This window comes from Rhinatrema bivittatum, chromosome 3 (assembly GCF_901001135.1).
Source record: "Rhinatrema bivittatum chromosome 3, aRhiBiv1.1, whole genome shotgun sequence".
Taxonomy (NCBI): domain Eukaryota; kingdom Metazoa; phylum Chordata; class Amphibia; order Gymnophiona; family Rhinatrematidae; genus Rhinatrema; species Rhinatrema bivittatum.
In genome coordinates this window covers 375,392,799-375,420,350 of record NC_042617.1, presented here as the reverse complement: position 1 = coordinate 375,420,350, position 27,552 = coordinate 375,392,799, and the positions used below count along the sequence as shown (strand labels likewise).

General features: G+C 44.2%; 1 protein-coding gene across 1 annotated transcript in view; it reads left to right on the top strand.

Moving 5' to 3' along the window:
- The window catches only part of LOC115088599 (dynein gamma chain, flagellar outer arm-like), a 535,861-nt gene that overhangs the window by 448,003 nt on the left and 60,306 nt on the right, over nucleotides 1-27,552 (top strand). The window contains exons 90-94 of the mRNA XM_029596857.1: nucleotides 44-229; nucleotides 2,587-2,698; nucleotides 4,009-4,176; nucleotides 10,897-11,013; nucleotides 22,193-22,317. Of these exons, the coding sequence (XP_029452717.1) occupies nucleotides 44-229; nucleotides 2,587-2,698; nucleotides 4,009-4,176; nucleotides 10,897-11,013; nucleotides 22,193-22,317 (708 nt within the window). The remainder of the gene's footprint in view (nucleotides 1-43; nucleotides 230-2,586; nucleotides 2,699-4,008; nucleotides 4,177-10,896; nucleotides 11,014-22,192; nucleotides 22,318-27,552) is intronic.

Sequence of the window (27,552 nt, the reverse complement as noted above, 5' to 3'; positions counted from 1 at the left end):
CTGTATTTACTTTATAGCAAAACTGACATATCTTCTTTTTCAGGAAATTAAAAATAGCAGCTTCGGAGAAAGCCATTCTACGTGCCAGAGAAGGTTTCCGAGAAATTGGTGTAAGAGGTGCCGTGATGCTTGATACAGCCCTGATGCTTAGACAGCTCAATAGCATGTATCAGATCAGTTTTAAGCAATTAATGGAGCTTTTTGACATGTCTATAACTCATTCAGAAAGGTGAGGATCATATAGTTTCTTATTATGTCAAAATAAACCATTTATTTCCCACTTATTTTGGTTCTAGAATGTGTCTGTATGACAGTACCCCTAGTTTTCTTCTATAAACCTGTGCAGGACCAGGCCAGATGCCTGGTCCACCTTAAATCCCCTAAAGGGAGAATGCTCTATGGGAGGGGCCCTGAAGGGCAAAAGGAACTCAGAGGGCAGGACCAGCTAGAGGGAAATAAGAGTGGGATAGAGAAGCCCCCTCCCTTCAGGAGTAGGAGCTCCTGAACAGTTCTGAGAAGTGCGTTGTAAAGAAGACTGCAAAGGTAGGCAGTAATTGTGAAGTTCAGTTAGCTGTTTGATTTAATAAAGAGAAACTGTGTAAGAAAAACTGGAGTCAGTGTGCTAACTACTCCAGCTCAGGCGATATTGCTCAGACAGTTCTTACATATGGTGTCATGCATGAGATTTTTTCTCTAAACCTGGTAAAGAGAAAAGCCCACAGCCACCAAAAGGAAGGAAAAAAATTTGTGTGTATATAGCCTGCCAGAAATCTACTGCTGTAGTGTGCACCAGAGCACAGAGAAGAGAAAGTTTGGAAGTAAGAAAAGTGTGTTTGCTGTGGTGCCTACCAGATGTAGCTGAAGGCAAAAGGGTGTGGTTTACACTAAAACCAATCAGCGCTGCTAGGACTGCAGATCACAATAAAAAAAAGAGAAGGGTGAAACTGCCTTTAAAGAAGAGAGTGAGGGTAGGTTTGCTGTGGACTAAAGAGACAAGTTCTGTCCAAAGTTAGGACCTGTATCAAAGGTATAGTAAGAGCAGCTGAAGCAGCTTTTGTTTTGCTTTTTTTTTTCCTCTATTTGAAAAAATAAAGTGTAGCAGAAAAAAAAAGCCAACAGTTGTGCACTGGGTTGAAACAGGGCGTGGTCTGTTTACAGACTGAAAGAGTCAGTGTGGTGTGCATAGGGCCTGGCCCTAATAAACTCAAATTCTAAAGAAAGAAACAGAAAAAAGCAGCACCAGAATGCCGCAGTTTGGAAGCATGAATGAAGGAGGCTGGCAAGCTTGGATTCAGAGCCTCCTCAAAGGAGAGAGAAAATATCAGGAGAACCTCAGACAGAGCCAGTTGTCCTGGTATAAGCTTAAAAAGTCTCTGGAAGCAAGCAATGCTCTTCTTGCCACCCTTACAAAGGGGAACTTATGTGGACTGGGAGCTGAGGAAGCCACTGCAAAGAACCTGATCGGAGCCCAGCAGCTGAGGGATGCACCTGACTGCATGCAGCTCAAGCCAACAGGAGGACTGCCAAGGCCTGAAGCCTGCAAGAACTGTGTTGGAAGAAACAGAGAGCTCATGGTGGAGCTTCATAGCCGTACCAGGAAGTGACAACCCAGAATGCCCTGAAGGGGGCAGCATGGAGTGACCTGTAGGATGGAATGTTGTTTGGCCTAGCACTGACATGACAGGGAAACCAGAAGGAGCTGCTGCCACCCGAGACCCCAAAGGGAGATACTGCCATGACCCTAGAGAAAGGAGCGGCAAAAACTGCAAATAACCTAAAGGAGGAAACCGTGGAGAGCTCAGAGGGAAGCGCTGCAGAGAATCCGGAGGAGAACCCATAGGGTGGTGGTATGGAGACCCCAGCAACTGGGGATATGGAGGAGCCAAGGAGTGGCTCTACAAAGGAGACCTCAGACGTCAGGAAGCGCTCGCAGCTTGTAACAGACCAGCACTTGATGTCCTCTAACTAGTCCAAGAAGCTCCATCACAGAATTTGAACCCGGAGCTAGCGGGGTAACCCTAGTAGGAGGGGCTTAGAATCCCGGGCTTAGAATCCCGGGCTCAGGCCTAGTTGGCAGGAGGCCAAAGGAGGAAGACTGGTGATATGAAGCACTTCCCTCGTTAGAATCCAGAGCAAGTGAGGACGCTTGGCCCGATGGGTCCAAGCTGAGGTGTTGGGGGGGTGGGGAGGGAGTGCCCATAGTTTTCCCTTATAAACTGGTACAGGACCAGGCCAGATGCCTGGTCCACCTTAAATCCCTTTAAGAGAGAATGCTCCATGGGCGGGACACTGCAGGGCAGGAGGAGCTCAGAAGACATGACCAGCTAGAGAGAAATAAGAGTGGGATAGAGAGGCCCCATCCCTCCAGGAGTAGGAACTCCTGAATCGCGCTGAGAATTTGTGTGTAAAGAAGACTGGGAAGGTAGGCATTAAATGTGAAGTTGAGTTTTCTGTTTGATTTCATAAAGAGAAACTGTATAAGAAAATGCTGGAGTCAGTGTGCTAACTGCTCCAGCCCAGAGGTTACTGCTCGGCCAGTCCTCACAGTGCCTAATGAGGCATTTTTCTTTCCTTCTTCCATCCAAGGTCCTCTGTTAAGGGTGTGATTGGCCGCTTGACTGGTAACGTCTTTTCATATGTCACCAAGTCTCTGCTGGAGAAAGACAGACTGGTTTATGCGTTGCTGGTTGCGTTTGAGGTAAAACCTTTTTAACCAGGGTTTTCATTTCCTCTAAACTGGCTTTCTTTACTTCCACTTTGAGGATGCTTTTCAAAGGAATTTGCCCAGGTAACTAAGCAGTGAAAAGACTGGGGCAGATTTTTAAAAAGTACGCACGCGCATACTTTTGTTCGTGCAACCGGCGCAAACAAAAGTACGCTGGATTTTAAAAGATACGCGCGTAGCCGCACGTATCTTTTTTAAAATCCGGGGTTGGTGCGCGCAAGGCTGCACAAAATCGGCAGTCTGCGCGAGCCTAGCCGCGCAGTCTGCCTCCGTTCCCTCCGAGACCGCTCCAAACTTGGAGCGACCTCGGAGGGAACTTTCTTTCCGGCGCCCCCCACCTTCCCTTTCCTTCCCCTAACTAACCTGCCCCCTGGCCCTAACTAATTCCCCCCCTACCATTATTTCAAAAGTTACGCCTGACCAAGGCAGGGTAACTTGCGTGCGGCGGCACGCCATGTTCCGGTCCGGGGGCTGGTCCGGGGGCTGGTCCGGAGGCCGCGTTCATGCCCCCGGAACGCCCCCCGATGACACGCCGGCCGCGACATGCCCCCTGACATGCCCCCCCCCCAGGAAAGCCCTGGGACTTACGCGCGTCCCGGGTGCAACATAGGCTCGACGCGCGCAGGGGGTGCAAGGGGCAGCTTTTCGGGGGATACACGCATATCCCTTTGAAAATCTGCCCCACCATGTGCATCTTTTATACCGTGGGTGGGACCAAGAGCAGGTGGGGAAAATAAAGTATGTGGAGAGATTTCTTTTCAAAATCTCTGTGCTTACTTTACCAGGTGTACACTGCTCCTTCAGTTCCTGCTTGCCTTGAATTTTCAAAGAGAAGCTCAGTGAATTTGGCAGGGGGTGGGGAAATACTTGATCTTCATCAGCTTTGGCATACACACAAAAAAAAAAACTGAGTTCTTTTTAGTGAATAAGTCCCTTTGTGCACTGACAACATTCAGTGAGTAATTGTGGACTGCCAGTTATAATCAGTGACGCAAGAACCTTAGCTGTCCCAAGAGCTTACAAAGTTAAACTCAGGTTAACCTTAGAAAAGGATCTTCTGTACCCACCTACTTTCTTGCTCTTCTTTAAATTGATTTCAAAAGCTCCAATAAAATAGTTTATTTTATTTATTTAATGATTTATTTACTGCTTCTTCCAAATGGCTACAAGATGGATTACAATCGCATAAATAAAATTACACCGTGCAGTTGCTGTCTTTGTCTGACTTTAGGTAGAATCATGTTTTTAATGTAGGAACGTTTCCACTTTACATTCTGTAACAGGTAGAACATTCTCGCGGGCACATTAACCCTGGGGAGAAAGAGTTTGTCATCTCTCCAGACCTCTGTGCTGCATCTCTTCAGAGACTTGGATTGAAACCTTCTGAGGCACGACAGCAAACAAAGAATCCTTTTGACTGGATGTCCGAAGAGCAGTTTAAAAATGTACAGGTAACACGGTAAAATAATTTAATCGTTATAGGATTTTATCACGTGCATTTGCATAATCTGAGAAACTCATACCTAAAGTGCCATCTGCTTATAGCATGGAAATCCACTGAAATCCATGGCCTAACCACGGAATTCCCACAGCAGCTCCGAGTTCAAGTGATCAAAGCTCTGCCATAACTAGCCACGTGCATTGCAGTCTGGGCCCAGCAAAGGCTGCACGAGGTGGCACCAGGAGGAGACCCTTTACACTGGAAGCAGTAGAGCCCCCATGTATATAGCACATGGGAATCAGCTCGAGCAAAGACATGGACCTTTTCCTGGCTGCTTCTGCTTTGCAACGGGAGAAGGAGGGAGAGGAGCAGCAGCCACAGTACGAACAAGGAACATGTGCTTGTTCCTGTGCTGCTACTGCCTGCTTGGAGGGAGGGGATGGAGAGATGACATGTGAGTGGCTCAACCCAAGCCCTGTATGTCTGCCACTGTGTGCCCTGCCTCCGACACAGGAGCCTCCCCCTCCCCCTGAATTGCCACTGTGTGTTGAGACAGATCTACAAAGATCTTTATTTGTAATTTTTTATACTGCATATGTTCTTGCTCATGGGTTTGATCATCAGTTGTAGTTTTACTGTAATACTTAAGTGATTACTAAAAATGTATTTATCTTGTCTGTGTGTCTCAACTAGAGTGTAAGTTCCATGGAGCAGGCACTGTTTCTTTACAGCTCTCTGTCTCACTTTAGCATTAACTAAAAATGTATATTCTGCATTCTTCACACAAAGGGTTCGAAGCGGATTACCCAATGATAAAAACATACATAATGAACGGACACAACAAAAATGCAAGGAACAACTAACACACAAAATAAATGACTCAATCATGCCATGCACATAACTTGCATGCCTTTGCTGCCTGCCATGTGTAGGAGAGGAGGGTTCTCACAGTGGTGTGCTTGAAAACTGGTGTGAATGTCTCATTGTAGTCTTGGCCATACTTCTGCAAGTAACCTTTGGTTAATACCTTATCCTTGTGGCACTCTACCTCCCTCTTCTGCATTGTGCTTGACCTTGAACAGCCATTACAACTGACCCTCTTGTTCCCTGGTGGCAAGCACGGTCTTGTTCTTGTGAAGAGAGTCTAACTACTTATCTGGCTATGTGGTGACCAATGACTGCAGCTGACAGTGGCCACCGTTTAGCCAGATAACTCTTTAGATGGCTAGGTTGCGCTGGATATCTGCCTCGATGTGTGTAAATATCATTTTGGCTTGCCCCCCCCCTTCCTCCGTACTTGTCTTGCTCCCTGACACCACCCCAAATACTTCTGTCTAGAAACTCCACTGCTACTCTCTCAGCTGTGTCCACTTTGTTGCAGATTTTAGTGTCATCTGCAAAAAGATAAACTTATCTTCTAACCCTTATACTCACAAAAATATTGAAAAGAAACTGACTCCAGGACTGATCCCTAAAACACTCCACTAATCACGCTCTCCTCTGAATGAATTAATTTACTACCATCACCCTTTGTCATCTATCACCCAACCAGATTTAAATCTAGATATAGTTGCGATGGAGAAGGTACAGAGAAGGGCAACCAAAATGATAAAGGGGATGGAACAGCTCGCCTAAGAGGTTAGGGCTGTTCAGCTTGGAGAAGAGACGGATGAGGGGGGATATGATAGCGGTCTTTCAGATCATGAGAAGTCTTGAACGAGTAGATGTGACTCTTTTATTTACACTTCCGAATATTAGGACTAGGGGGCATTCCATGAAGTTAGCAAGTAGCACATTTAAGACTAATCGGAGAAAATTCTTTTTCACTCAACGCACAATAAAGCTCTGGAATTTGTTGCCAGAGGATGTGGTTAGTGCAGTTAGTGTAGCTGAGTTCAAAAAAGGTTTGGATAAGTTCTTGGAAGAGAAGTCCATTAATGGCTATTAATCAATTATACTTAGGGAATAGCCACTGCTATTAATTGCATCAGTAGCATGGGTTCTTCTTAGTGTTTGGGTAATTGCCAGGTTCTTGTGGCCTGGTTTTGGCCTCTGTTGGAAACAGGATGCTGGGCTTGATGGACCCTTGGTCTGACCCAGCATGGCAATTTCTTATGTTCTTATGTTCTTGGAACTTCTTCTCTTCTCTCTATATATATTTATTTTCTTAGTATTTTGGTCTCCTCCCATGGCTTTCAGTACTATCATTAAGCAGATGACTCCCATATCTATCTCTGTACACCAGAAATATCACTAGGAATCCAGTCCCAAATCTCAGCCTGATTGTCTGACATTGCTGCTTGGATGTTCCACCTCCACCTTAAACTTAATATGGCCAAGCAGAACTAATCTTTTCCTCATTTCTCTATTTATGTGGATAACATTGTCATCCTCTTGGTCCGCTCAGCTCATAATCTTGTCGTTATCTTGGACTTCTCTTTCTTTCTCTACACACATGCAAAACATTGCTAAAACATGCCAATTCTTTCTCCATAACATCACCAAAATCTGTCCCTTCCTTTCTGAACACACTACTAAAATTATTATTCATATATTTATCACCTCCCAATTAGGCTACTGCAACCTGCTCCTCACAGGTCGCCCACTGAACCATCTCTTTCCAATACAATTTATTCAAATGCAATGCACCTTGACTGCTTACCTCATGGGACATTTCTGGGTCCAGGACTGACCTGGCAGGAGCCCCCCTAGGACAGACTACGTCGGTTCTCATGTCTTGGCGCCTGGTGCCTCCACCTGGGGAAGAAGGTGTTAGGAAGTGGGATTTCCCTCCCTTAACCCCAGGAAACAAATGGGACTTTGAACAAGGCTGGCAATATGTACAAATATTTACAGGTTTATTAGACTGTACAAGCATATACATTTCTACACGACTATGTAAATGGCTAATAGGATGTCAAACAGCACACTTATCTACTCATGGTTAATAGTCTGTCTACACAACTATATAGATTTCTACAAGATAGTAAGAACATTTAGTATTTGGCAATTTTGGTGTTGTTGGCCCCCGCAGTATACCACTAAATAGAATGGAAGGGACCTCTTGCATCCCCACTTACTCAAGTATTATTATCCTCCCCACTTTATCCCAAGTCTCACCTATGTGAAAAGATGCAACTGGGCTAGTGGGCAGTGATGGCCTGGAGGGGGTTGTCCACTGTATCTAAACCATCTCCTTCCGCTCCGCTGAAAGGCGCATGCCAATGCTGGGGTCCATGCACTCCTGGGGGACCCAACTCCACCTCCCAGACTGCCACTGGGGTCCATGTCCTCCTGGAGGACCTGAACATAAGAACATAAGAAAATGCCATACTGGGTCAGACCAAGGGTCCATCAAGCCCAGCATCCTGTTTCCAACAGTGGCCAATCCAGGCCATAAGAACCTGGCAAGTACCCAAAAACTAAGTCTATTCCATGTAACCATTGCTAATGGCAGTGGCTATTCTCTAAGTGAACTTAATAGCAGGTAATGGACTTCTCCTCCAAGAACTTATCCAATCCTTTTTTAAAACACAGCTATACTAACTGCACGAACCACATTCTCTGGCAACAAATTCCAGAGTTTAATTGTGCGTTGAGTAAAAAAGAACTTTCTCCGATTAGTTTTAAATGTGCCCCATGCTAACTTCATGGAGTGTCCTCTAGTCTTTCTACTATCCGAAAGAGTAAATAACCGATTCACATCTACCCGTTCTAGACCTCTCATGATTTTAAACACCTCTATCATATCCCCCCTCAGTCGTCTCTTCTCCAAGCTGAAAAGTCCTAACCTCTTTAGTCTTTCCTCATAGGGGAGTTGTTCCATTCCCCTTATCATTTTGGTAGCCCTTCTCTGTACCTTCTCCATCGCAATTATATCTTTTTTGAGATGCGGCGACCAGAACTGTACACAGTATTCAAGGTGCGGTCTCACCATGGAGCGATACAGAGGCATTATGACATTTTCCGTTTTATTCATCATTCCTTTTCTAATAATTCCCAACATTCTGTTTGCTTTTTTGACTGCCGCAGCACACTGAACCGACGATTTCAATGTGTTATCCACTATGACACCTAGATCTCTTTCTTGGGTTGTAGCACCTAATATGGAACCCAACATCGTGTAATTATAGCATGGGTTATTTTTCCCTATATGCATCACCTTGCACTTATCCACATTAAATTTCATCTGCCATTTGGATGCCCAATTTTCCAGTCTCACAAGGTCTTCCTGCAATTTATCACAATCTGCTTGTGATTTAACTACTCTGAACAATTTTGTGTCATCTGCAAATTTGATTATCTCACTCGTCGTATTTCTTTCCAGATCATTTATAAATATATTGAACAGTAAGGGTCCCAATACAGATCCCTGAGGCACTCCACTGTCCACTCCCTTCCACTGAGAAAATTGCCCATTTAATCCTACTCTCTGTTTCCTGTCTTTTAGCCAGTTTGCAATCCACGAAAGGACATCGCCACCTATCCCATGACTTTTTACTTTTCCTAGAAGCCTCTCATGTGGAACTTTGTCAAATGCCTTCTGACTTTGCCTCCCAGACTGCCACTAGGGTCCCTTTGCCTCCCAGACTGCCACTAGGGTCCCTTTGCTCAAGGGGAACTGCTTGATCTCCAGATCTGTCACTGGGGTCCCCTTACTCAAGGGGAACCACTCTTCCTCCAGGCCTGCTGCTGTTTTTCAGTTCTCCTCCCTTGGTAGGAAGGTTTTCCCTGGCTTGGGTTTACAGCTCTACTAGGTTCATGGCTATTTTAACATTCAGTGGTTCTGGCCCTCCACAGTCCCAGCTTTCAGAGATTTTAGCTCCGCTAAATTCCATGGCCAATCATGTGCTGTCACCTAGCCTGGATAAGTCACTTTCTGTCAGCCTGGCTTTTGCTTTATCTGTTGTCTGACCCTGTATAGGTCACTTCCTCTGTCAAAAGGCCAAGACTCAGGCAGAACCACAGAGAGAGAATATATGCACACTTCTCCATCCTTCTTGGCCAATCCCCTTTTCTTGTCTGGGGACTTGGTACCCATGTGTCAGAATACCCTTGTTAGTCAGGGTGAAAATCTGTTTGCTTCCTAGGACTGTTTGCCAGTACATTTCTTTCATAAATCCCTTTCCCAGTCATACTTCTGTAACTTAAGAGTTTCAATCCTCTGATATATTTTTTTCTAGTGATATTTTCTACAAAATTACCAGCAGAGGTTCAGGGAGCTGTGACAAGCAAATCCCCTACCTGAATATCTGACTAATCTAGTCAATATTCAGTTAAGTACCTTTACACTAAGTGGTCTGACAACCTTTTCAATTTCATTCTTTGTTTCCTGGGCTGGTGGCTTAAGTTATATAGTTTCATTGTCCTCCTTTATTTTCTCTGCTGCAGTTCACTTAAATGGTTGCATGCTCAAACCTCTGTCTCTTGTGAGCAGGGTTTCACAATGTTCAACTGCGTGACTTATCTTCCACCAGTGCCACTATACACATATTCCCTCATTTCAAGTCACTTCATTGGCGCTCTCTCTGTTCCCTCATACAGTTCAAGCCTTTCTTACTCACCACAAGTGCATTCATTCTGCAACTCCTCATTAGGGATGTGAATCGTTTTTTGACAATTTAAAAAAATCGTCAGATATTTTTTTAAATCGTCAAAAATCATTAGAGTTGGAATACAATAGAAATTCCCCCGATTTATCGTGAAAAATCATAAATCGGGGGAGGGCGGGAAAACCGGCACACCAAACAACCCCTAAATCCACCCCAACCCTTTAAAACGAATCCCCCCACCCTCCCGAACCCCCCCAAAATGTTTTAAATTACCTGGTGGTCCAGTGGGTGGGGGGGTCCCGGCGCGATCTCCCGCTCTTGGGCCATCGGCACCATTTTGGCTGCCACTAAAAAAAATGGCGCCGATGGCCCGATTAAAAAAAAACAAAAAAAAACAACCCACCCAATCCTTTAAATTGACCCCCTTAGCCTCCCCCCCCATCCCGACCGCCCCCCCCCAAACCTTTTAAAATTACCTGGTGGTCCATTGGGGGCACGGGGAGCGTTCTCCCACTCTCGGGCCATCTGCTGCCACTAATAAAAATGGCGCCGATGGCCCTTTGCCCTTACCATGTGACAGGGGCCGGCCAATGGCACAGATTCCCTGTCACATGGTAAGGGCCATTGGCGCCATTTTTATTAACGCAGCCGATGGCCCGAGAGCGGGAGATCGCTCCCCGCACCCCCACTGGACCACCAGGTAATTTTAAAACGTTTTTTCGGGGTTCGGGAGGGTGGGGGAGGGTTTTTTGTTATCGGATCAGGCGCAGCAGATAAAAAAAAAATCGAGCCGGACGATAAAAATTTTAAGATTTTGAATCGTAACCGGAACCGATCAGATTCCGGTTCCGATTCACATCTCTACTCCTCATTACTTCTCATCTCTCCCTATACTCATGTGAGCGCTCAGGCGTACAGTGCAATGGAAGTTGTTAGTGATAAAACATCTGTTTAATTAAAAAAAAAAAAAAAAAGCTCTTGAATTTTCCTTACATCAATATGTTGGTGGGAAGGTATTAATGTCATAGTTTAATGTATTAGTTAACTGATGAAATATTCCATTGATATTTTATTAAGTGAACTTCAATAAATTTGCTTTCAAAATTAAAATAATTGCTCCAGAGATGTAATTATTAGTCTGATTTATTTCTGTTGTTATTACTTTGTAACACCTTCAGATCCTAGCGATGTATTACAACTGGTTTGGAGATGTCTTTGATCGAATGTGTAAGGATGGGAAGGATTTGACATGGAAGACATTTTGTGAGAGCGAACAGCCAGAAGACCCTGCAAAGGTAAGCACAGCACACTGTACAGTGGAGAGTACACTGAACAGCTGCTCCGGCACCCCTCCTCCCCCCCACCCTGGCACAGCCATAGGGCTTCCCAAACCTGATCCTCGGGACTCTACAGCCAGTAGGGTTTCTGAGGTATCTGCAATGGATACATAGCAAATAGATTTGCATATATTGGAGACTCAGCATATGCAAACTTATCTCAGGCAGGAGAATCATGACTGAGGTTAAAGATGAACAGTTTTATATATGCTTAGCCAAACTGGATAGCAAGATTTTTTTTGTGAGATTTTTTCAAACTTTTTTATTCATGAATAATTATTTCAAGGAATCCCTCTGCTGCACATGTTAAAGAAGAGGCTGTAGAACTGTGCTAAAGAACATATTTTAATGAGATTTTGCGTTGAATCATCTTGGTTTTTTGTACTGTTGGTTAGAGCAACAGGCTACAGACTAAGGTTCAACTCCCACTGTCGCTCATTGTGACCTTGGGCAGGCCACATTACCCTCCGCTGCCTCAGGTATAAACTTACTGGTCATTTAGCATTTCGCATTAGGGCCCTAACACGCGCAATAAATAGCTCAATGTGCTTTAGTAGGCAAATTGGAGGAGTTAATGGAAATGAGGGTCTCCTAGTGCGGAATGCAGTAGAGTAACACGGGATTCAACGTCAGAAATAACTATACCTTTTTTGTTTCTGTTCTACCCACATTAGCGGAGAAAACTTTTGAGAGAGAGTCAATATGACATGCTATATATTAGAGATGTGAATCGTGTGCCCGATCGTCTTAACGATCGGGTTCGGCTAGAGGGAGAAAAAAATCTGATCGGTGGTGATGTGAATCGGAATCGGTTCAGATTCACATCATTAATTTTTTTTAGTGAGGCCCGACACTTTAAAATTGACCCCTTACCTTCCCCCACCCTCCCAAACCCCCCCCCCCCCCCAAACTTTTACGAGTACCTGGTGGTCCAGTGGGCGCTCTCGGGCCATCGGCGCCATTTTGGCTGCCACTCAAAAATGGCGCCAATGGCCCGATAAAAAAAAAAAAACACCCTCCCGAGCCCCCCAAAACATTTTAAAATTACCTGGTGGTCTAGTGGTGGTCCCGGCAGGTTTGGGGGGTGTGGTTTTACCTACACAGTCAGAGGAATTAACTGCAAATGTGAATTCACTGAAGAATTTCTATCATTTGAATCGATGAACGGTGTCAACACGAGGAAATGATTTATACAATGCAGTCTCTAGCTAGCTTGTTTGAAGCTTGTTGGTACCTTTCATCGATTCAAATGATAGAAATTCTTTAGTGACTTCAAATTTCAGTTAATTCCTCTGACTGTGTATGTAAAACCCTGTTCAGTGTTGGATAGAAGAGAAGCCCACCTCTCCACACAGAGACGTCATCATTTGGAGACAGCGTGTGCCTGATAAAAGATGGCCTGCTTAGGACATTGGGGACTGGCTTACAGAATCCTGCTGCCTGATTCTTCTGTACTTTGCACTTTACCGGCACTAGCACCTTGAATGGGTTCTCCTGTTGTTGCAAACCCTGTTCTGTTGCTGGATTGAAGGGAAGCCCACCTCCCCACACAGTGATGCCATCAATTGCAGCTTAGGCAGACCCCGCCTAAGGGCCCGCCAAAGGGTGTACCCCTTTGTGGGCCTCTTCGAGGACTCTGGAAATTCATTAGGTGTCCTTTGTTTTAAAGTTTGCACATAAAGGCATATCATCTATAGTAAGTACTAATGAAACAGTTGAACGTTATGGGTGAATGAAAATTGTGATACTTGTACATGCTGACTATTTGATAGCATTGTGTGTATCTTACGGGTTTTAAATATGATTAATGTTGTTCCTATTATAAGTGGACAACAAAGAAATATGGTGCCAATCAATCTGGGTACACTAGATGAGGTAGAAATCTTTTGTATTTGAAAGAACTACAGCATGCTCTGACTGGTAGTTAATGTAAATAGTAATTAACCTGTAATAAATATTGGCTACATAAATGCCAGATCAGTAAGAAAGAGAGAAGATTAATATACAGGAAATCATGAAAAGGTATCACTCTGATTTTGTTTTTAGTGACAGAATCATGGCATCTTGAACATAACATTCTTCGTAAGGGTTGTTGCCTGAGATATATACTTACATACAGGAAACTCACCAGCAATATCTTAAGTTAGGCAATTAGACTTCTCTATTCCACCAGCACTTGAAATACTATTAATAAAGATATATGATTGGAATATCTATTTAATATTCTTTTCCCCATCTTCAACAGCCATCACCTATGACCAATTGTTGGATTGTTTAACATCTTTGAGCCTTACGTACCAAAAATTATTAATAGTGGGGGATTTTAATATCCACGTAGATGACCTGCATTGCAGTCAGGCTCATGGATTTTTTTTTCTGCTATGATAATTGGGTTCCAATAATTAATAGAAGTACCTATCCATAGTGCCAGACACACTTTAGATTCTGTTTTATGATAACAGAACCTTCTGCAAGAAGTCAAAGACCTGAAAGTTAAAGAAATGTTATGATCTGATCAAATCCTAATTATTTTTAAGATTCAGAGTATTAGGAAAGATTTAAACCAGTCTACTTGCACTAAACAACTTTTGCACCCTAAAGTTAATTTAAAGGAGTTTAAACAGTGGGCAAATGAGAATGCAGATCATGATTGGGAATTGGCCACGATCCAGGAATCAGCAGAAAAATAGAATTCTAGCCTTCTGATGAAGTGGACTCTGCCCTCAGAAGCTCATGCTGTAATAAATTGGTTAGTTTATAAGGTGCCACGCGATACCTGGAATCATTTTAGGGCATGTTTGAAAGTTCTAGAATCTTTGAGATCAAAGTTCCAGACCAGGGCTCCATCCGATGTTGTCACCCATGTGTGAGGACTAACATCCTGCTGTCCTCAGAGAACACTGTTACAGGTAAGCAACTCTGCTTTATCTTTCTACTCGGGTCAGAGTACTGCCAATATGGGTGAGCAGATCTGTTCTCCAGATTTTGATCTGTCAGCCTTCCTTGAGCAGTCGAGAACTGAGATGCTTGAATCGATCACCCTTATTGCTACATTTTTTTCTAGAATCTAATAAGCAATTAACCTTATGGTTATTTTTTTTCTAAACGACAGGCCTTGTTTTTGGGGAAACAATTGCAATTTTCCCTGACATAGTCAGAGAAACTCAATCTTAAAAGGAAATCATTTCTTGCAATGAGACTAAGAGTCTTGGCCCTCAAATTCCCATGCAAGTGCCATATTACTTGTCAGGGAGCTAAGTTTATTTTCTTTGATCCCATGCAGCTGGAGAACTTTCTACAGGACAGGGAAGTTCCTGTTTTAACTACTTCTGGAGGAGACAGTATATGTATTTAATTTTCTGAGTTTCCTTTTAGATTTAATCGCTGAATTCTCATTTCACCCTATATAATGTGGACAAATTTACATTAAGCATATGTCTCATTTTATTTTTCCTTCTGGTTAGGGATGTGAATCGTTTTTTGACGATTTAAAATATCGTCCGATATATTTTAAATCGTCAAAAATCGTTAGGGCCACGATACAATACCAATTCCCCCGATTTATCGTTAAAAAATCGTAAATCGGGGGAAGGGGGAGGGCAGGAAAACCGGCACACTAAAACCCCCTAAAACCCACCCCCGACCCTTTAAATTAAATCCCCCACCCTCCCGAACCCCCCCCCAAATGCTTTAAATTACCTGGGGATCCAGCGGTGGTCCAGAACGGCGGCGGTCCGGAACGGCCCCCTCAATTGAATCCTTTTGTCTTCAGCCGGCGCCATTTTGCAAAATGGCCGCCGCAAAATGGCGGCGGCCATAGACAAAAACGATTCAACGCAGGAGGTTGTTCCGGACCCCCGCTGGACTTTTGGCAAGTCTTGTGGGGGTCAGGAGGCCCCCCCAAGCTGGCCAAAAGTTTCTGGGAGTCCAGCGGGGTTCAGGAAGCGATTTCTTGCCGCGAATCGTTTTCCGTACGGAAAATGGCACCGGTAGGAGATCGACTGCAGATCGTTCAGCGGCGGTCCGGAACCCCCGCTGAACGACCTCCTGCAGTCAATCTCCTACCGGCGCCATTTTCCGTACGGAAAACGATTCGCGGCAAGAAATCGCTTCCTGAACCCCGCTGGACTCCCAGAAACTTTTGGCCAGCTTGGGGGGGCCTCCTGACCCCCACAAGACTTGCCAAAAGTCCAGCGGGGGTCCGGAACGACCTCCTGCGTCGAATCGTTTTTGTCTATGGCCGCCGCCATTTTGCGGCGGCCATTTTGCAAAATGGTGCCGGCTGAAGACAAAAGGATTCAATTGAGGGGGCCGTTCCGGACCGCCACCGTTCTGGACCACCGCTGGATCCCCAGGTAATTTAAAGCATTTGGGGGGGGGGGTTCGGGAGGGTGGGGGATTTAATTTAAAGGGTCGGGGTGGGTTTTAGGGGGTTGGCTCACGATTTTAACGATTTTTCACGATATTTTTAAAACCCAAACGGCAACAATACGATTCCCTCCCCCTCCCAACCGAAATCGATCGTTAAGACGATCGAGGACACGATTCACATCTCTACTTCTGGTTTCTAATATTTTAATGATTTTGTATTTTTTATTCAATGTCTCTTGATATGGCTTTGGAAATTTCTGCACCCAGCACCTAGTTCTCTAAGTGCATACTTGTTGTTTTAGGTTTCACCACTAACCTTAGATAAAATTACACAGCAAAGTGAGTTCTACATGTAAAATTTAAAAACCATTACATGTTAGAAAAGGACAATATCTATTGCACTAATCAAATAGTATTTATCTTGATAATCTATGTAACCAGAACCTTAATGGCACTTTCTATAACATATATTATCCAGTTCAATTTTAATATTCTTATGTGGCTGTTTGTAAACCGTTGTGATGGTATTTAACTTAACGATGGTATAGAAAAGATTTTAAATAAATAAATATATAATTTGAAAATAATAAAAAGATATAAATAAAGGGAAACCTCTCACCTAGAAGAAAGGGTGAACAAAAACTTCCTTCCAAAATATCACAAAAGAGAGAAATGGCTTATTAGACAGAGTGTGAGCTAGCAGCAAATCTCTAACCTTGTGTCTATACTCCTCACTAAGGCTTTAGGCCTGCAAATCAAAGACAGAGGAGCAGGTGATAAATAACTCCTATTCTCTCAGGAGTAGCCTAGTGGTTAGAGCAGTGGACTTGCGACCAGGCTTCAAATCTCACTGCTACTACTTGTGGCCTCTGGTATGAACTAAGAGGGTCATTCATCAAATTGTATTATGGTGGGTGTCAGGGCCATAATACAAGTGTTATTTTTTGCATTGCAAGATGCATATGCAAATTTTTAAAATTATTCAAAGGGGAGGAGTTTGATTAGAGTTTATGAAAATGAGGCATAAGAACATGCCATACTGGGTCAGTCCAAGGGTCCATCAAGCCCAGCATCCTGTTTCCAACAGTGGCCAATCCAGGCCATAAGAACCTGGCAAGTACCCAAAAACTAAGTCTATTCCATGCTACTGTTGCTAGTAATAGCAGTGGCTATTTTCTAAGTCAACTTAATTAATATCAGGTAATGGCTTCTCCTCCAAGAACTTAACCAATCCTTTTTTTAAACACAGCTACACTAACTGCACTAACCACATCCTCTGGCAACAAATTCCAGAGTTTAATTATGCATTGAGTGAAAAAGAACCTTCTCCGATTAGTTTTAAAAGTACGACATGCTAATTTCATGGAGTGCTCCCTAGTCCTTCTATTATCCGAAAGAGTAAATAACTGATTCACATTAACCCGTTCTAGACCTCTCATGATTTTAGACACCTCTATCATATCCCCCCTCAGCCGTCTCTTCTCCAAGCTGAAAAGTCCTAACCTCTTTAGCCTTTCCTCATAGGAGAGCTGTTCCATTCCCTTTATCATTTTGGTCGCCCTTCTCTGTACCTTCTCCATCGCAACTATATCTTTTTTGAGATGCGGCGACCAGAATTGTACACAGTATTCAAGGTGTAGTCTCACCATGGAGCGATACAGAGGCATTATGACATTTTCTGTTTTATTCACCATTCACTTTCTAATAATTCCTAACATTCTGTTTAATGTTGCGTGTAATAGCTTGATAGCAGCTAGGTAGAGAGTGCATCAAACTAGGTTGAGAATACATTGTACAAATTTATTTATTTATTTAGGGATTTTATATACCGATTTTCTTGATACAGATCAAATCAACTCGGTTTACATAGAACGATAGTACATTAACAGTAACTAGTCAAACCTCAAAAGAGGAGACAGATTAGGAGCAGAAGGTAAAAGTTACATTATAACAAGGGTGAATAACTTGGAATTGGAAATGAAGAGACAGATAATCAAAGTAGAGAGATATAACAGAGAGAAGGGGGTTGAAGCCAACCTCAGGAGAATAACTCTAGCATTATAACATAATTATATGACATTCTGCTAGTTATTGAAGTACAGCTGATTGAATAATATCTTAGTAGAATATAGTCTAGGAGACAGGAAAGGCTCTACCGAAAAGCCAAGTCTTCAGTTTCTTTACTTTATGTACCTTTACTCATTCTAAATCACATCAAATCTTCACTGACTGTGCATGTAAAACTGCACTCTAAACCCTAGACCACCACCAAAACCTCACCTCGAGTTACCAGTTGACTCTTACAGTGATATAAATATTTTACTTATGAGTTCCTTATAAAAAGAGTCTCGCTCTCTCTCTCTCTCTGCTGTGCGATTCTTTTAAAATTGGCCCCTTAATGAATTGGCTAATATCCAATAATTAATAACTGGTAATAAAATATTTAAAAATGTACCAAGTATCAATCAAATATATCAAAACAGCAGACACATCTAATAACATTCAATAGTTAAAACAAATAGGGGTGAAAAATAACTCCAGTTCTCCTTACCTGGGGACTTTTGATTTCCAATCATCTTGAGATTGTTGTGGATTAGTGGGAGAGACAGAGCGTGAACACTTTATCCTTTGTCTCTCATATACCTCCTAATATACCTATTCATTCTTTCATACACCCATGTTGACTCTCATGCACACTCCTCTCTCTCACACACAAACACAGACTCTCACTGTCATTGGCTCTCCCTCCCTCACACACACACAGGATCTCACACATTCACTGGCTCGCCCTCATAAACACAAGCTCTCACAAATTTACTGACTCTATCTCTCTCGCGCATACACACACACACACACAGGCTCTCTCACACTCAACTTTCTCTCCTTTCCTCACACTCACTGGCTGTCTCTCACCCACACACAAAGGCTGTTGTACATTCATTGGCTCTCTTTCCCTCATATATATATACACACAGCATTTCTCACTGGCACTAGATCGCTCCCCTTCACTCACTCACACATGCACATCTATAGGTTCTCTCCACCCCCAGGGTCTTTCACACTCACTTTCTCCCTCAAACACACATCAAGCTATCTCTCTCCCTCAGACACATACACGTTCTGTCACATTCAAATACACTCTCACACAGGCTCACACTCATTGGCTGTAACTCTCTCTCTCACACACACACACACACACGGCACTTTCTCTCCCTTATATACATACACACAGGTTCTCTCATATTCACTGACTGTCTCTCCCTCAAAAACACACACACAGGCTCTCACACTTACTGGATCTCTCTCCCTCATACACACACCAGGTGCTCTCAGTCCCTCATACATTTTCTCTCCCTCACACACCCACAGACTCACATTCACTGGCTTTCTCCTCCACACACATACAAAGGCTCTCTTCTTTCCCCCTCCAATAGGCTCTCTTCTTCCCCTCTCCCAACATGGTCTGTCCTTCCACCCCTCCCCCACAAACTTTCATTCCACCACCACCCCCCAACAGGCTGTCTCCTAGAGGGCTCCTCTGCTTCAGCACACCAGCAGCCTCACTGGGCCTCTTGTTACTGCTGTAGGTGGAAAGGAAGATATTAAAGGCCCCTGCTAGGCCTCTTCATGTTGCACTGCAGCAGGAGGAGAGGTACAGATGCCCCGCTGGGCAGCTTCATGTTGCACTATGGGTAGGGTGGGGTTGGAGGGAGATGCTAAGGACCCTCTTCCTGTTGCATGGTGCATTGCGGGCAGGTGGAAGGGAAGGGAGATATACCGATGGTCCCATTGAGCTTCTTACTGTTGCACAGTGGTTGAGATAGGGAAAATACAGAAGGCTCTTTTGGGGCCTCTTTCTGTTGCACTGTGGGTGGGAGAGGAGAGATAATGAAGGCCCTGCTGGGCCTTGTGCTGTTGTGCCACAGGTAGGAGGGAATTCCTTAGCTGCCGAAGATAGAAGGGGGAAGGGGCATGTGAAAGCAAGTCCTCCATAGTAGTGTAGCACGACCTTTGGCTGTAGAGTTAAACCACAGCCACTTCAGGCAGAGGTTTGAAATGCGGCTGCTACGCTGGACTGGGGGGTTAAAATCCAGACAATTTCCAGACATTTTAACCCTCCAACTAGCTTCCGGACACTGCAAGGAAAGACACCTGCATCTTCAGCCTTGTGCTAAGGCTTATTCTCAACAGTTCCCTCTGGGGCAGATTTTAAAAGGTACGCGCGTGGCATACATTTGTGCGCGCTACCCAGTGCGCACAAATGTACTCCCAATTTTTTAACATGCGCGCGCAGCCACGCACGTGTTATAAAATCAGGGGTCGGAGCGCGCAAGGAGGTGCACACTAGTGCACCTTGCGCGCATCGAGCCCTCGGGGAGACCTGCTGGCTTTCCCCGTTCCCTCCGAGGCCGCTTCGAAGTCGAAGTGGCCTCGGAGAGAACTTTCCTTTCCCGCCCCAGCCCGAAAAAACAAACAAACCCTGTGCGCGATGCCTCTGGCCCCCGCCCCGCCCCTTTTTGCAAGCCCCAGGACTTACACGCGTCCCGGGGCTTTACGCGCATCGCTGGGCCTTTTGAAAATAGGCCCAGCACGCATAACCCACCTACACGTGTAAATCTGCCCCTCTGTGTCCCATGGTCAAAAGGGTTTTGTTACTACTCAATCCCTTCCTATTAAGGAAGGTAACACTACACTAACACAATACCACTAAACTGATCTCACACATAGGCAAGGTTTGTTAAGGCCATTGATGCCATAATATTAAGGGGCAACCACTACTAGTAAGGGGCAGATATTGGCACCCCCCATTACAGCAACCTCTCATGGGGGGTGTTCACGCCTCTGGCCTATATTGTACACATGACATTTTACAGGTATTTACTCCTTAGTAAGTTTCTCAGTGGGTCTTTACATTTTTATATCCTTTATGCAGTGCTTGCAAAATAGTTAAAATCTTCAAATGTAAGCCAGGCCGCCGAATAGATCTGTGGAGAACATCGGAGTAGAGGCTTGTTTCCTTCATACTATTTCTTTGCCTTGAGAACTGCAGAAAATGCCTCATACTAAGAGAGAGGGAAAACTAAGGGGAGTAAATGTTAACTCACCCTTAGTCGACCCTTGACCGCCTCAAATCGGAGGATTTTTCACAGGAGCCATAACCTCGTCGCCGGAGAGCTTGGTCGATGGGGGAACGACGGTGGAGCGTACGCCGTCCTCCTTGACCTAAGATGGCACGCTCAGCCCTGGAGAGCCGAGCAGACCCGCTCACCCCAGGAACTCGCACCTTCCCTGGCTTCGGAGGACGCGGGGGCAGACCCGGTGTCAATCCGGGAAGGCAGCAGCACAGCCGAGCAGGAGGAAAGCCCGGGAGACACCCGCGAGCCGCAGTGGCTGGGAGGTCTGAGCCGAGGAGGGGAGAGGACAATGATGGCCTCCCTGGCTTCCACGCCATCGGTTTATGGAGCAGCAGGGACATCAGCCTTACAAGGTACACAAGGGGTGAGCGGAGAAACTGAAATGGGAACAGGAGAGGCCCAGCTGAGAGCTCTAACAGCGAGCTCAATAACATCAAGGCCTGAAAACATTACTATGGATGGGATTTGGACTGCATTAAAGTCAATAGATAACTCAATTAAAATGTTGTCCCAGGTAACATTGGAAACAAGGAACCAGACAGTTCTAAATAATAATTTATTATCAACCTTTAATAAGAAGGTGGAAGATCTGGATAGGAGGACCACCACTATGGAAAATATTCAACAAAAGCTGATTACATCTGAAAAAATTGTTAATAAAAGATTAGAGGTGGTTGAAAATTCGCTAAGGGCACATAACCTTAGAATTTTTAACTTTCCAGTAATAAGATCAATTTCACCCTTGGAACTCTTCAAGAGTTATATGAAGCAAATTTTAAAAATCCTTGACACAGCTTTACCTGTGATAGTTAAAGCATACTATTTGCAACAGCGTGGCCAAGTAGAAGAACAGAATCCCCCAGGAGGTCAAACATCAATCTTGGATTTAACAAATATTCAAGAGACGTCGCTGGAAACAGGGATTGATGCTAAAAAAACATTACTCATATCATTCGCATTCCTCTCGGAACGTAATCACATTATGAGATTATTCTTTAGAAATAAACAAATTCCTTTTTATGGCTGTCCAATTTGGATTTTTCCAGATGTAGTCAAAGTTACACAAACACGCTGAAAATAATTTCTTGTGATGCGCCCTGATGTAATTAAACTGGGAGCTAGATTCACTTTAAAATATCCTTGCAAATGCTGTGTCAAATATATGAATAATAATTATCTTTTTCAGGAACCAGAGCACCTTAGAGCATTCTTAGTGGCACGCTCCTTAGAAGCACCCATTTTTGGCTCGGTGTAAGGAATTGGAATTGGTTGTTGCTCTATTCGATGAGCCAGTCTTTACTTATATGTTTTTCTAACATTAAAGAACGCTCCCATGTCCGCCCCCCAATTTTTCTTATAACTTAGAAGTCTGCAATATGCTGTATGATTTGGAATGTGTGTGTGCCATTACTCTGTAACAATTTCTTTTCTTCAATTAGACATCGAATTTTCTGTACAAGAGTTTGTCTTGGAATAATTTCAAAATGTGAAAATAAAAGAATTAAAAAAAAAAACAAAACAACAAATGTAAGCCATAGGTGTAGATTTTTTTTTTCTAGTATTGTTCTTACAATAAGTCTTGCAGGCAGAACGGGGACCGTTTTGTGAGGTTTTACTTTGTTTTGTTGTAGGTGACGTGGCCTGAAGGGCTAGAAAGCCTGACTCTGCTTCAGCGCTTGCTTGTTCTGCGGGCTCTCCGAATGGACAGGATCCTGCCATCCATTTCTGGTTTCATCAGTGGAACGCTGGGGAAAACGTAGGTGCCATTCAGCTAATCTCTATACTATTCCTTTTGACTTAAAAGATTTGTGTGTTAAACCTTCAAAGAACTTTGAATAGAATAGAACCCAGCTCCGGATTTTTGGGTGGATGACCTGAGTGGTACCCCAGGCTGCCATGAGCAGGGGGGGTGCTCTGATCACTGCCAGCATCACCCATCCTGTGACAGCATAGCCGTGGCAGATCCCTTCCCACTATGGCTGAAGAGATTCCCACGAAGGGGGCGCCATCAGGTGGGGGGAACCACCAGGTAGGGGGAATTGCCCAGGGCACCAGTTGCCCAAAATCCAGCCCTGATAGTACCCCTCACCCTCAGGTAACTGGTGCCAATAGAGGGGGAACCTGGCATACAAGAAACTTACTGGACCTCACTGAGAACTAGAGACTCTGTGGTTTGCGGGTTCATGATTAACTAGAGATAGACAATGACACTATGCGCACACTGTACCAACCTGGAAAAACCCCAGCTTTGTGATTTGGACCACACCAGGACCGATGGAGGGGGAAACTAGCACACAAGGAACCTACTGGGCCTTACTGTGAATTTAGAGACTCAGTGATTTGCACTTCATGATGAACTGGAGATAGACAATGCCACTATGCACACTCTGTACCAGCCTAGGCAACCACCACTTTGTAGGTGGACCACACCTAGATGACTGCCCAGGAGTCAGCAAAACACACACAATAAATAAAAATAAATGTTTGTTTAGCTGAGAAAAATAAAAGAAATTAAAGCACGTCATCAAGCAAAGCAAAAACAAAATCCAAGTAGGTGTGTGTGTGTGTGTATGTACATAGTGCAACAAGAATACCACCTAATTGCACTATACCCCATTATAACAATCCAATAAATTATAAGGAGCAAAAAGGGTGTATTATCCCTCCCCCACAAGAGATATCCAAGAACCAGAATGAAACTTAGTTTTCCTCTCCAAAAGTCTCTCTGAACAAATGCAGTCCAGATGTAAGTTTGCTGCTGTCCCATCATAATACTGATTTATCTTTGTTTAAGTGTCCTGAAGTCATATACTAACTCCAAGAGGGATGTGATGGATGAAAAAATTCCCAAGAAACTGTAATGATGAATGTTACAATCTTTTTTTTTTTTTTTTTGCTAAGTGGTTATGTCCAAGCTTACATCTTCTAGATCTCAGAGTGTATCAAACTGACCTACGCTCTGCAGCTGCAGTGTCCCATAAAATTCACAGTTAACACAGGAGCCTACCCCCACCAACTGACTACCAGGGCAGGGTGGGTGTGACTCTGAGCAGGGACCCTGCCTCCTGTGACACTGTGGGAAGGGCTGCAAATTCCAACCCTTTCCGCAGAAGGAGTCCGTTCCTGCGGAATTACCACCGGAGGCCCAGGAATTCTGCAAGGGCAGCCTTCTGAAAGGGGATTGGTCCTTTCACTGTCAGATGACAGAGGAGGGACCAATCAAGTGAAGGAGTGGCACTGTCAAGTGCCAGTTCAGCCTGGAGCTATACCGGGCCGGCATTGACAGAAGCCTCGCTTGAGGAGGCAATGTCTTCTCCTTTCTGGGCTGGGTGTCTCTGGAGTTGAGAGAGGGTTTGGAATTTAGTTGGCCCAGTTAAGGTCTCGTGCCTAATACGCTCCTTTACCTTACCCTGCAATTTGCATGTGCCCATGCTAATCCTAGCGTGGGTTTTAACTCCTGCTTTAGCACATGACTTTTCTGTGCTAAAACCCCTATTACGTATTGGGGGTATCTTAGCACCAAAAGCCCAGCACTAAAATGGAAGTAATAAGCCAGGCTAAGGTCAGGGCCCCTTATTATATCTGATGCAGATCCCTTCCTCTCTAGTACCAACCACTAAGATCCCTTTTCCTGTAATAAAGGACCATATAAATTAACTGGACACAGAAATATCAGAAAAGGACTTTATTTTTATAAAGTAAAATAAAAATGTACATACTTGGTAGCCCAAGGTGAGTTTCATTCAGGTACTGAACATATTCCTCTGTCCCCAGAGGGCTTACAATCTACATTTGTACTTGAGGCAATGGAGGGTGAAGTGACTTGCACAAGGTTGATGAGGGAGTTGTCAAGCCTCAGTGGGGATGGAAGAGAGAGAGAGCACTAGTCTTCCATCCCCACTAAGGCTTGACACCCCCTCCCTCTGTCCTGCGCAGGAAAAGAAAATGACAACAGCTGCCTTTTTCTAACCTGCACAGCTGAGCTTCGTGTAAATAAAGGCTCCGTGCAGGCTGACCCTCTCATGTCCTCGCCTCCTTCCTCCGCTTCTGGCCCCGTGCAGGGTGACACTGCTCTCTCCCAATGTTTGAAAGACTACATACGCAAAAGTTTTTTTCTTTTTGTGCAACTTTCTATAAGCCAAGTTCAAATTTGTGCACTATGAGCCAGTGTAATACAAATATCATCAGGATTTCTTGTGCGCACTATGTTTTGCTCTGTGCGGAGGATTCATGACCTGTGTGTGTGTGCGCGCACATGTGAACAGCCTAGAAGCAACATTGCTGTCTCACTCCCTCCTTCTCTGCCTCGAAGCTCCTTCTGTCTCCGTCCTCTTTCAGTCAAAGTCTCGATCCTCTCTCTGGCTCTCATTTTACTCACTGGTCGCTGGCCCATTCCATTGCCGGCGCCTGTCGCTCTCAGGCTTCCTATTGGCTGCGTAGAACCAGGAAGAAAACATGCTGTTGAGAAATGCATCTGATCTGCATGGTGCAAGTGGCTTAAAATAGTTTGCTGCCACTGCCTCTCTCTGCATAGTGTTGATCCATTGCAGCTGCTGCTATCTCTCAGGTGTGCCGCTGAGACTTAGCTTCTGCTGATTGGACTCGAGGCATGGGCCCCATGTGCCCGGCACTAACGACACCCCTGTGACTTAGCAAAATTACAATCATCAAGGCAGGATCAAAAGAGTCTATGCAACTGGGGCTGAATCTGCACCAATAGCTGAACTGTAACAAAGGGAGAGACAAGGTCTGGTGCTTCACATCAGGAGACCTCTCCTGGTGAAACTTATGTTCCTCCATATCTGCTTCAACTGGTTAGCTTGTTCTGTGGTTTTGGGATTAGGGGCCAGAGGATGGGAGGTCCACTAAAGGTTAGCCTTATTCCAAGTAGCTGGCCTGAGCTGGTCCCTTACTGGAAGGGGTGGGGCTTCAGCGTTAACATGGTCACCCTGAGATCCAGTGTGAACAGCGGGAGCTTCCATGGACTCACACAGCAATCCTCTCTTTTTTTCTCTCTCTCTCTCTTACTTTCCCCCAATCCCCAAGCAAGCATAAGACACAAGTTTACCCAGTTCTGTTTTCCTATATTGATATTATTATGGCATTACTCAGTCTTTCAATAGGACCTCAATTATACGGGCCATGTTGCTAACTGTTGCAGTACATGTGGTTTGTTCTGCATAAGTAACTTCAGTGCTGTCACTCGTGACAACCATACCCTGACTGCGAAGCAAGACCCCAGCTGCAGAGGGGAAAGCTGTCATAGTGCTGGGTTTTTTTGGTTTTTTTTTTGGGGGGGGGGGGTATTCCATATTGTCTGTAGCACACTGTATGTGGCTTTCTGCAAAGCATTAGTGGCAGTGTGCAGAATGGTGCTGGATCTTTTTGATCAGGTTTGGGAGGTTACAGGTAACTATGGGAATATTTCATATTCAGTGTGAAGTGCAGGCAATTGAACTTCCAGAGAAGCAGCTATTTCACTGGTGCCTAAATATGTAGTAGATAAATTGTAAACATTAAAGTCTCAAGTTACCCAATTTGAGATGGAAAAATGAGGCTAAGCAAATTTAAAAAACACTGTTCAAAGGTATTCTGAGGAGGGTCGGGTTGCCAACTGGCTCCCCTTTTTTTTTTCAAAACAGTTTGATCCAGTTCTGGTTTTACCCCACTGAATGCAGAGACTTGTAGTTCTTGTGTTCCTATTGATTTCCCTATGAAAAACAAAACTGCACCACTGCTTGCAGAGACTTGTAAAGCCAGGGCTGGATGAGCCTGTCCTGAAAATCTAGAGCCAGGTGGCAACCTTAAAGAAACAGCCATGGGCAATGCTGAAGAGCAGAGAATTGGGCAATAATAAACATAATGAGGGATTTGGGACCCACTGGGCTCCAAGCCACAGAGTGCATTAGCTGCCTCGTTATACCATATGTGATTTGACCCCCCCCCCCCCCCCCTATTATCCTCTTTCCAAAAAGCAAAATCATTTGCGTGATGCTGGTCCTTTATAGAAAAAGGTTAGGAATCTACACTGAGACATGTTTCCAATTCCATTCCAATTGAATTGAATAAAGTAAAAGCAGCTTTTGTACTGCCCTGTGCGAACAAATACTGTGCTCCCCCCCATTCATTCAGTCTCTTTCCCGGGCCCGTCAAATAAAGCCCAGCTCTGTCCTGCAATCTATAGTTTTAAAAACTGATCCCCCTCCCCCGAAACTCATGGATAAGGAAGTGTATTGGGTACCCTAGGCAAACCTTACAGCCTTGCACACACGTCACCGCCCCCCGCCTCCCACCACACACACACACACACTCCCACACTCTTTACAGACACACACAATTAAATTATGTATTTAGAAAATATTTTACATGAAAAAGAACATTCAAAAAGTAGTCTTCTGAGGAAACATATCACTTATAATATGCATATTATATTTACATGCACTCCTGTGATGCCAACCAGAAAACCGCAAAAAAGACACTTGGAGTTCCTATGGAATTAGACTTTTTGTGATGTGTGTTGGGTGTGGGCTTGGTCCTCAGAAAGCCATGAATAAACAGAATCTCCCATACTAAAAGAACCCTAATCACCTTATCTATGAAAAGGCAACACTGCACATATTACACCAGGCCCTAGAGCACCAATAATACTCTTATTAGGAAACCAGGCTGCTATAGATCCCTACACAGGAATTACATGCCAGCAAAATACCTCACCTTGGACACATATGCAGAACGCAGAGAGACCCTGACCAAATGCAGAATAAAGAGATCAGAAAATATAAACAGAAATGTGCTGAACTGGAACCCACAACAAGCCAGCCCCTCTATATGCAGAAACAACAATGAAAATCAGAATCACCATCATTCCTCATAAAATATGAAATAAAAAAAATGAAACTTCAATCAAAATAGTAAAACCATTTTAATAAAAATAATAAATATTTCACAACAGCTGATAAATGGAACAGCCAATAATTAAACACAATTTGTA